The following is an 11,719-nucleotide window of genomic DNA, read 5'->3' as shown; positions in this document are numbered from 1 at the left end:
GCACCTGCCTGCCCACTCCCACATACTGTACCTTCCCATTGGCACCTACCTGCCCACTCCCACACTAGGATGATGATGAATAAAACAGTGTTCCTGAGAAGGCAAGAAGATAGTAAAACTAGATTATCTTTGAGTGAGGAGTTTAGCAAAAGCCCCAGACAAGATATGTTTGGATAAAATCCTGACGAGATTTGTTCAACTTGAGCATGTATGAACTCAGGTATATGAAAGCTCCACGTAAAGGCTATCAGATTTTCCAGACTGGGAGTTGAAGTCATAGTTAAAATAAACCTATTTTGGCATTAGAGAAAGAGATTCTTCTCTGCTGTGAGTTCTGTACAAGGGCATCTGTAATGGAATATTTTGAGATTATATTTCTTTCATGTATTTCAAAATTTCTAAAGGCATTTTAAATGTAAACCAGTTTGTCTATTGAATGTATCTTCATTTCTTTTGCTGAGTAAGCTTCTATTTTATGTTTAAAACCAAATCTGCATGTTTACATTTAAGTGAGAGACCATTTCATTAAAACCAAAAGAAAGCAAAGTATAATAAAACAAAGAACTACTGGATGCTAGAAATCCGAAACAAAAACAGAAATTGCTGGAGAAATCCAAGAGGTCTGGCAGCACCTGTGGAGAGAGAGAAAAAGAGTTAACATTTTGAGTCCTCAATCATTCAGAACAGATAGCATCTAAGAAACAGTGGTATTTATCTTGACAACAGGAGGGTGGGGGAGAGAAGGAGTGAGCTGATAGGTGGAGAGGGAAACCCAGGGTGGGAGGGGGCGAGTTAGACAGACAAAGGAATTGTTGATGGTAAGCCAGGGAAGAAGAAATGTTTAGTAGATGATAATGGGACTATCAGTGGTGAAAATGGGTTGGCTGTGCTGAAAGCAGCCCATGTTGTGACAGTGTGGGTGTGGATAAAAGACATAGAATCATAGAATCCCTATAGTGCAGAATGAGGCCATTTGGCCCATCGAATCTGTACCGAACCTCCGAGGATAATCCCACTCCTGTCACCTCTGTACCAAGATGGAAAGAGGTGTTCAGGCTCTAAAATTATTGAATGCGATATTGAGTCCTGAAGGCCGCAAGGTCCCCAGGCAGAAGATGAGGTGGTGTTCCTCCAACTTGCATTCAGCCTCACTAGATCACTGCAGCAGGCCTGAGACAGAAATGTTTGCACGGGAACCGATGGTGTAGTGAAGTGGTAGGCATCTGGAAGCTCGGGATGATTTTTGCGGACAGAATGTAGAGGTTCACAAAGTGGCCTGATTTCAGTCGAGGATCTGAATTGTATGGTAATAACATTAGCTGAAATCCTAAGAGTGCTCACTGCAGTAATGGAATCATTCATTGATTGCTGGCTCATTTCATGCAATGCTGTTTGTTTCTACAGAAGAGATGGTAAGGGACTTCGTATTCACTGGGACAAGCTGCGAGAGGCTTCCTTCCTGTCCCGTTGGAACCCTTGGAGTGCTGACATTCCATATACAACCTTTACTGAGCATCCAGCCATCAATGCCACTGAGAGATTCACCAGCCTTTGTCAGGTAACAGTGGATTTGGAAATGAGAGAAAAGTAATGTAGGAGTAAGAGTAGGCCATTCAGCCCCTTGAGCTTGAAGGTGTTTTGTCTTGTTCTTAGATTTGAAGTCTGCCAATGTGTAGCTTGGGCCAATATCTGCAAAGAGCCCAAGGCCATATAGAGTCTGTTCACTGGCTGTTGGAATGAGTGCGTACACTGGCATCTATGATACAAAACACAACAGCTTAGGGTGTACTCACAGTCACTTGTCATCAACTCAACATCCCAGTCTGCTCCTGGTTTCTTTGTTACCTGGTTAGATGTTCAGAAGGTGTGTGTGCATAGGATTAGCCTCTCTTTCTCTCTGTGTCTGTGTTGCAGTATCCTCAGGGTGTCCGACTTCTCACTTCTTAAAAACTAGCCACCCTCATTTTGCCTCTACTCTGCCTTAATCCTCTTACTTTTAAAATCTCATGTCCTTTAAAACTGTTGCCATTTAGTGAATATCCTCTCCTGTATTTCAAATATATCACCTCATTTTTCTCCCAGAAAGTTTCTTTCACTGGTCTGTTGCTCTCCCTGTGATCTCCTCCCATCTTTTGCAGTTCTCCTCACTGTTAACCTCTCTGTTATTTTGATCTTAACCATGTACCAAATAAGAGTTGTTTCCTCAACTTGAATTGTGCTGTTTCTAACACAATTGACCAACAATAGGCTTTGAAAACTGTCACCTCAATAACAGCCAAACCTTGATACCAATTCTTTACCTGTTAGTCACTGTCGGTTCCCACAATTTAAACATTTCCCTCAGGCAGATAAACTTTAATGAAATGATGGTGCTTAATCTCTGTCTAATGTCTTTCTTGGCGTAGAGTCACTGAACCGGATTTGGTTCTCACAGCATGAAAAGAACTGGCGCACTTTCCTTCAGTTCAGGCAATGCCCCAGGCCATTGGTGCTTCAACAACGAACTCTGTGTATGTGAATCGGTTCCAATTAAACACAGTCACACCTTAACATCAGACAGATCTGCTGAAAGTAATTCTTAATTCACCCTCTTTCCCCAAATTGTGAATCTGGCCCCTCCCTTAGTTGGTGCTGCAGACCCCTCACATCTCAGCAATAATTACAGGAGAACCTCAGCATGCAGCTGGTAATGCAGGCTTCCTTCTTCTTTTTCACTCTTGGGATGTGGGTGTTGCTGACGTTCATTGCCCTCCTTAAGTTCCCCAGAGGCAACTAAGTGGCCTGCTCTGCCAATTTAGAAAGCAGCTAATAGTTAGCCACACTACAGAGGATTGGGATACACATTTCATTTTAATGTGTTCTTATATCCTGATGAGTGGAGCTTCTCTCATAATGTTAGTTACCCCTTTCAGGGCTAACTGGTTTATGTGCCATCTTTTGACAATATAGCACTTCCTCAATACTGACACCCTGACACTACAGCACTCCCTCAGTACTGACCCTTGGACAGTACAGCACTCCCTCAGTACTGATTCTCCAGCTGTGCAGCACTCCCTCAGTACTGACCCTCCAACAATGCAGCACTCCCTCAGTACTGACCCTCTGACAGTGCAGCACTCCCTCAGTACTGACCCTCTGACCGTGCAGCACTCCCTCAGTACTGACCCTCGGACAGTGCAGCACTCCCTCAGTACTGACCTTCGGACAGTGCAGCACTCCCTCAGTACTGACCCTCGGACAGTGCAGCACTCCCTCAGGACTGACCGTCCGACAGTGCAGCACTCCCTCAGTACTACCACCCTGACAGTGCAGCACTCCCACAGTACTGTGACCCTGATAGTGCAGCACTTCCTCAATACTGACACCCTGACACTGCAGCAGTCCCTCAGTGCTGACCCTCTGACAGCACAGCACTCCCTCAGTACTGACCCTCCAACAGTGCAGCACTCCCTCAGTACTGACCCTCTGACAGTGTAGCTCTCCCTCAGTACTGACCCTCTGACAATGCGGCACTCCCTCAGTACTGACCCCTTTGACAGTGCAGCACTCCCTCAGTACTGACCACTTCGACAGTGCAGCACTCCCTCAGTACTGACCCTCTGACAGTGCAGTACTCCCTCAGAACTGACCCTCCAACACTGCAGCACTCCCTCAGTACTGACCCTCCAACACTGCAGCACTCCCTCAGTACTGACCCTCGGACAGTACAGCACTCCTTCAGTACTGACGCTCAGTGTGACACTCCTCTGGAGTAAGGATAGTCTTTGCTGCTGGCCTCGTAGCTGCAGTGAGAGTAAACAATCAAATCTGTCATTAAGTGGGAAAAATGCCAAGTATTTCATAATGTTGATGTTCGGTCAGTAACCTGATCAAAACCTCCTTCAATTCACAAAGGGCGTTTCTTTGGAAGTAAATTATTACTGGCAAAAAATTAAGTTTGTTTGTTTGGGATGAAGAAGATGTGTGTGTCATGTACATATAATGAACATTTCACTCCAGTTCTAGTTGTTTGTCTTGTGTTTGCCAAACTCTGATTGGTGAATGTACTCTTTTAATTTGAGTTGAACAGAATGCGAAGTAACTGAATTGGGGATGGGATTAAATAACATGGGTCTAGGGCAGGCTGAATCTGAGTTGGTTGACTGACCATGGTGCTCGTTGGCTGTTAAGGTGAGAGTTCCTTTACATTCAGTAAAGAGGGGTCTTTTCCAATGCATCTTGACTGAGATTACCCTGCTTGGAGATTCTAGTGGGCTAGACATTGTCAACTTCTCTGTCTATTGATTGAAACACATAGTGAGTATGTTGTCTGGTGACTTCTGCTCAGCATCTGCTGTCAGTCTGGCTTTTCATAATACAGCCTGGTGTTCAGTCTTGGTACTTGGTAAAACCTTGTACAAATGGCATTCTTGGTGAACAGTAGCACTTTGTCAATGAGTGTTCTGGATCAACGGCTCGGTTGTCGAGTATTTTCTTTCATCCAGTGGATGTGGGAACCCCTTACTGAACCAACGTTTACTGCCTGTCCTTAAATGCCCTTGAGAGGGTAATAATGAGTCATCTTCATGAACCATTGCAATTGTAGTACTTTTGGCACAACTGAGTGGTTAGCTGGGTCACCAAATTGTTGGCCCTGGAGATACATGTAAACCAGGCCAGGTAAGGACGGCAGATTTCTTCCCCTAATGATATAGTTGAAGCACAAAGATTTTTACAAGAATGCAGGTGATTTATTTAATTTCAATTTCTACTGTGGTAAGATTTGAACTCATACCTGTGGATGGTTAGTTCAGACCACTCAATTCACTATCCAGTAATAGAACCATTAATATAATAAAGCAGAGTTTGGAAATAGTCAGCAGGTCTGGCAGCAGCTGTGGAGGGAGAAGCAGAGTTAACATGTCAGCTCAATGATTTTTCATTAGAAACAACCTCATCACCAGACTACTGTACCATATATACAATATCTAGTCTTAGTGGAATTTTATACATGTACCTTTGCAATGATTGAATCTCCCAATCTACTTCTTTACAGCTCGAAAATTTCAAAATACAGCTGTCTCAGGCTGTCCAAAAAGCCTATCAACTGGATCCAGTTCCTGGCAGGGCGAATGGGGCGCTAATATTGAATCATTCAATCCCCATTGATTCCTATGTTGGGGTGATGTCTGTCATCAGCAATCAGAACAGGTTGGGCTATTCACTGGCTCGGGGCTCAGTGGGCTTCTAGCATGGCTGTATTTCTGGCCTATTGTGTTTCCTTAAACCAAAAAGTTTTCTTTTGCTCTCTCGTGATTGATTTCTCATTATTTAAACTTGTTGAGATTTTGCAAATCACGTATCAGTCCCTAATCCAACTGATATCATGGTCCATTTTGAAACAACCACCAAACTTATTACGTTTAATAGATAAAACGAGTACTGAATCTGTCAAATGACACAATTCTACAAACAAGTGCAGACTGAGAATATTAGACATTGCCTGCAATGGTTGAAAATAGTAACACATTATAGAAGTTGAAATAACATTTAATAACAACATATACTTGTGATTTATTATTTCATGTTATCCCTGGGTATATTAGTATTGTAGCACCAAGATATTTACAAAAAGATATTGTTAAAACAATGCACTAATATATGGTACATATTTTGTATGATTCTCTTAAACTCTGCCTGGGTCTCTCAAGGATTTTATTTTGTTACAGCAGTCATTCATGTCCTGACCATTATATGAAATCAACAAGCAGGCTTTCTGTGTTATTTGTATATTGTTGTTAACTTTGACTAATAAATGTTACTCTCAACAATAATTTAATAAAGAAGACTGCAATTGTTTGTGTGCTTCAGTTTGTCACAGGCTGAGATCTAACACTCTGCACCTTTCAACTCAGAGTACAAACACGAGGTTGTAGACATGCTGGCCGAGCTGGTGGTTTTGGCTGCAAACGTTTCGTCACCCAGCTAGGTAACATCATCAGTGTGCCTCTGGTGAAGTGTCAGTGTTCTGTCCCGCTTGTTATTTATATGCTCCGGTTTGCTGGGGTGGTTGGTATTACTTCCGGTTCTGTTTCTCAATGGTTTGTACACAGGGGCTAATTCAATGTGTTTGTTGATGGAGTCCCGGTTGGAATACCAGGCCTTCAGGAATTCCCTGGCGTGTCTCTGTTTGGCTTGTGTAATTATGGATGTGTTGTCCCAGTCGAATTCGTGTCCCCCGTTGTCCGTGTGTAGTGAGACAATTGAGAATTGGTCATGTCTCTTGGTGGCTAGTTGGTGTTTACGTGTCCATATTGTCAATTTTCTTCCAGTTTGGCCTATGTAGTGTTTCTCACAGTCCTTGCATGGTATTTTGTATATTACACTGGTTTTGGGTATGGGATCCTTTATGTTTGTCAATAGCTGTCGTGGGGTGGTTGTCGGTTTGTGGGCTACTCTGATACCTAGGGGTCTGAGTAGTCTTGTGGTCATCTCTAAAATATCGTTGATGTGTGGTAGGGCTATAAGTGATTCTGGCCATGTTGTGTCTTCCTGTTGTGGTCTGTCTAGGAGGTAACAGTGGATTATGCTTTTTGGGTATCCATTTCTTTTGAAGACTCCATATAAGTGCTCCTGTTCAGCTTTGCATAATTCCGAAATGCTGCAATGTGGCTCATTTAAATAGTGTCCTGATGCAGCCCTGTGGGTGTTGGGGTGGTTGCTCGTGTAATTGAGTATTTGGTCCGTATGTGTGGTCTTTCGATATATGCTAGTCTGGAATTCCTCATTGTTTTTCTGTTCTACCATTATGTTACAACCAACTACCATTCCTGGACATAATAGTAGAACGGAAAAACAACAGGGAACTCCAGACTAGCATATATAGAAAGACCACACGTACGGACCAGATACTCAATTACACTAGCAATCACCCCAACGCCCACCAATGGAGCTGCATCAGGACACTATTTAAATGAGCCACAACACATTGCAGCATTTCGGAATTATGCAAAGCTGAACAGGAGCACTTATATGGAGTCTTCAAAAGAAATGGATACCCAAAAAGAATAATCCACTGTTACCTCCGAGACAGACCACAACAGGAAGACACAACATGGCCAGAATCACTTATAGCCCTACCACACATCAACGATATTTTAGAGATGACCACAAGACTACTCAGACCCCTAGGTATCAGAGTAGCCCACAAACCGACAATCACCCCACGACCGCTACTGACAAACATAAAGGATCCCATACCCAAAACCAGTGTTATATACAAAATACCATGCAAGGACTGTGAGAAACACTACGTAGGCCAAACTAGAAGAAAATTGACAATACGGACACATAAACACCAACTAGCCACCAAGAGACACGACCAATTCTCACTTGTCTCACTACACTCGGGTAACAGGGGACACGAATTCACCTGGGACAACACATCCATAATAGCACAAGCCAAACAGAGAGACACCAGGAAATTCCTGGAGGCCTGGTATTCCAACCGGGACTCCATCAACAAACACATTGTACAAACCACTGTGAAACAGAACTGGAAGTAATACCAACCATCCCAGCAAACCGAGGCATATAAATAACAAGTGGGACAGAACACGGACGCTTCACCACACTGATGATGTTAACTAGCATGGTGATGTTTGCGATGAAACCCACCAGTTCGGCGAGCATTTCTACAACCTCATCCACAACCCGAGCTACATATCTTCTTGAAAAGAGAGTACAAACAGTTTTCAGCTATTCCTGTGGCAGCTACAGTTCGCATCCAGTGTCCAGTGTCATCTCTCCTCCTCAGGTCAAGTGCTGGGTCTCTAGTTATAGTTAATAGTCAGTCCATTGAGCTGGGTGGTGAGAACCCCCATCGCGAGGCTATGAGACATCCATGAGGGATAGATGTTAACAAAACAGGACATTGAGGTAACACTGAGGATCCAATTACTAGAAGTTTCCATTTTACCCCTGAATTATCACTGTTCTTGGTAGTTTTAGGTCAGGTGTACATTCCTCTGAAGATCCCCCGAATGCCAAGCTGTCCAGATATTTAACCTACAGATATTTGTGCAGTCAGTATTGGTAATCTCACCTCCGATTCAGAAGGTAATGGAATCAAATCCCATTCCAGAGAAGTCAGCAAGAAACCTACAGTCAGACATTCAGAGCTGTGTTAAAAGAAAGAACAAATTGTATTTGTATATTGCCCTTCTGGATGTCTCAAACCACCTTTCAAACAGTGAAGTACATTTAATGGTAGATGCTGTATTTGCATATTGCAAACAGAGAGTGGTTCACTATTGTCAATACACTGCATTTTGCAACCAGTTTCCTTAATCTTCATTTTTTTGGATTACTTTCCCTTTTCAGGGCATTTTGCAAGAGACCAGGCATTTTTCAAGTCCAAAAGTCTTTGGCTCCTGTGCCAATTTGTACTATACACAGTGAGCGATGATCTGATCAGGATAGTTGTTGTTCTGCAGGATAGTTTGGATGTGCCTTGTTTCTGTATCAAATTTGCATGTTTCATGTTGCTGCTATACAGTGACTGTACGAGTGATATTCTCCACCACCAGCATACTGCTGCCAAGCCAAAAAGGCATTTTACCTGCCACACAATGTGCAAGGCTGTGTATGAATTTCAGTGCCAGTGCAATGTCAGGTACATAGGCTGTACATCCTAAAGACTGGCTCATAGAATCAACATGTTCCTTCAGTTCTTCAGCGGTCAAGTCATCAATACGGTTGTCTCTGTAATCTCGCAGATACAGCTTGCTTAGGGAATACAATCTTGAGATGTTACTTCAATTAGTCTTTTAAAACAACGAATAGATTTCAGATTGAACTGACAGAGAGGGTATTCTTTTCAGGAATGGGAGAGGTCAGCTGGGCAGTGGGTTCTTAGCAGGCTTCCCTCCAGTGAACCAGATAAAACAAGAACCTTTCCAAGCCAGAACACAGTGTGGAGCTGGAGGAACACAGCAGGCTCGGCAGCATTAGAGGAGCAGGAAAGTTGACGTTTCGGGTCAGGACCCTTTCCAAGCCAGTTATCTCCTCCAGCCCTCCCTATCTCTGTAACATCCTGCAGCCCCTATAACTGTCCCTATTTTTGTAACCTGCTCCAACCCTGACAACATTCCCTAACTTTGTAATCTGCTCCAACCCCACAGTCCTCCTTATCTTCACGTTCCCACAACATTCCCTATCTCTGTAATCTGCTCCCACCCCACAGTCCTCCTTATCTTCACGTTCCCACAACATTCCCTATCTCTCTAATCTGCTCCAACCCCACAGTCCTCCTAATCTCTGTGACCTCTTCACGTTCCCACAACCTTCCCTATCTTAGTAATTTCCTCCAGCCCTCAAAACAACACTTTCTATCTCAGTAAGCTCCTGCAACCCTCCCTATGGTCTAAAAGTTCTCCAGCCCATATACCGTCACTGTCTTCTGAAGTCTCCTTTTTCTCTGGTTTCTGACTCTCTCCTCCTCCCATTGTGAATCTAATGAATCTGTGGGATGCTTTACCATGGAGGGCTGTAGAGGCTGCATTGTTAAATATATTCAAGGTTGGGGTTATTATTTTTAGGTCAATTCATAAATTATTAAAAAAAAACATAAGGTAGGCCTGTAGAACTGGAAACAGGAACAATTTATTATGCGTCTTTACCGATTCGCAGTCAGCGCTCGACTGACACAAAGCTCCGGCTCCGGGTCACCTGACCCATGGTCTTAAAGGGGCAGTGCGTACCCCCAGCTACATACATAAAACGCTCCTCCTTTATTTCAAAAACTCCCATTAATGAACATATATGCAACAATTGTAAATATTATACAGGCATTGTAGCCAGCATGTCTATATAGAAACATAGAATCCCTACAGTGTGGAAACAGGCCATTCGGCCCAACAAGTCACACTGCCCCTCCGAAGAGCATCCCACCCTAACTCATTCCCCTGCCCCTGCATTTCCCATGTCTAAACCGCCTAACCTAAACATCCCTGGACACAACAGGCAATTCCGCATGGCCAATCCCCCTACCCTGCACATACAGTCAGGAATATTTATAAAAAACATAAAAAACATGTGCAAACGATTAGTACCCCACCCATGCAAGTTATTGCTACCATAGTCTACATGATTAATCTATCGGGAGGGGGGGGGGGGGGTGGTAGTTTCTAGAAGACTGTCTCCTAGTCTCAGGACCCTTTTCTGGTGTAGTCTCCCAGACTTCCGAAAGCTCCAGCCATTCAGCAGACTGTCCCTCTCTGACTGATTGTTGTTGACCTGTGATGCTGCTATTGTCTCTTCCCTGGGTATGACCAACCCTGGCTCAGAGACACAACTCAGTAAACACTACAGGTACCGTCTGGCCAGGCTCTGAATTTTGAGAGACACACCCTGTTGGTGAGGTGTAGTGACCAGCTGGTCCCTGGGCTGCACTGTATACAATAACAGGGTGCCATTGGGGCACTTGTTCCAGCACCTTCCCTCTTAGTGGAGGAGGAATAACAATGCTCAGTCCCCACAATCAACGGACAACTCTCATCTCCTGTACAGGTAAGGCCGTAATTCTGGACAGTTCCCATGGTTGGTCCTCCCTCTCAGGACTAAGTCCACCATTCAGCTCAAAACCGGCTCATTCCAAGTAACATTCCATACCTGGGAGGTGATGGCCTAGTGGTGTTATTGCTGGACTGTTAATCCAACGACCCAGATAACATTCTGGGGACCTGGGTTCAAATCCCACAAACAGCTGGTGGAATTTGAATTCAATAAATATCTAAAATTAAGAGTCTAATGATGACCATGAATTGATTGTTGGGGAAAAAAAAGCTGATCTGGTGCAGGTGCCCAAAATGTTATCTGGGTCTCTGGATTAACAGTCCAGTGATAATAACACTAGGCCATAGTGTCCCCCATGACAGGGTATCTGCATTGCTGTGCTTCAATGCTGGTTGGTATTTTATTTCATAAAAGTAGGCTGACAGAGCCAATGCCTCCCCCATTGGTGGAATCCCCATATACGGGCCAAAAATGGAGGTTAGCAGCCTGCAGTTGGTCATTAGCATGAAGTGCCTGCTGTATAGGAAATGGGAGAACTTATGCCCAATCCCTGTTTTTTGACTTGAGCATAATTGTCCTCCATATTCAACAATGCGAATGTGATAGGCATTTCCTCTCCATTCGGTAAGATAAGCGACACTACAGCACCAACCCCATAAGGCAAGGTGTCACATGCTAACTGTGGTGGCAACTTCAGATCAAAATGAGTTAACAATTCCAACATTTTTAAGGCTTGCTTCACTTCCCGGTTAGCTTCCTCATAACCCAGGGTCCATTTCGATGGCCACCCTTTCCCCAGGTTTTAGCATGGTTGCCAGATCTGAGTCCAACTTGCCACAATAATTGAGAAGTCCCAAGAATGATTTCAGTTGAGACACATTGTCTGATCTAGGGGCCTCCATCTTCTTGGATGCCCTGTGTAGTTTCTTGCCATTGATTATGTGGCCCTGGTACTCGATGGAGTCTTTTAAAAAAACTCGCATTTTTCCCCTTTTATCTCTAGGCTATGCTCCAGTTACCTTTTTAGGGTTTCATCAAGGTTTCTCAAATGCTCCTCTTCAGGGAAGCCAGTGACCAAAATATTAACCAGATAACAGTGGACACCTGGCAACTCACTTAAAATTTGTTCCTCTGGAATAGAGCTGGCGCTGACGTAATGCCAAAA

The 11,719-nt window shown here is 43.8% G+C and overlaps 1 protein-coding gene across 1 annotated transcript in view; it reads left to right on the top strand.

Moving 5' to 3' along the window:
* LOC109924219 (tumor protein p63-regulated gene 1-like protein) overlaps window positions 1-5,838 on the top strand; it is a 76,222-nt gene extending 70,384 nt beyond the window's left edge. The window contains exons 4-5 of the mRNA XM_048604410.1: window positions 1,405-1,558; window positions 5,036-5,838. Coding sequence (XP_048460367.1) covers window positions 1,405-1,558; window positions 5,036-5,230 — 349 coding nt within the window. The 3' untranslated portion in view covers window positions 5,231-5,838. The remainder of the gene's footprint in view (window positions 1-1,404; window positions 1,559-5,035) is intronic.
* The last annotated feature ends 5,881 nt before the right edge of the window (window positions 5,839-11,719 follow it).

Source organism: Rhincodon typus, chromosome 13 (genome assembly GCF_021869965.1).
Source record: "Rhincodon typus isolate 14 chromosome 13, sRhiTyp1.1, whole genome shotgun sequence".
In the NCBI taxonomy this organism is placed as follows: domain Eukaryota; kingdom Metazoa; phylum Chordata; class Chondrichthyes; order Orectolobiformes; family Rhincodontidae; genus Rhincodon; species Rhincodon typus.
This window is presented reverse-complemented; position numbering and strand designations above follow the sequence as displayed.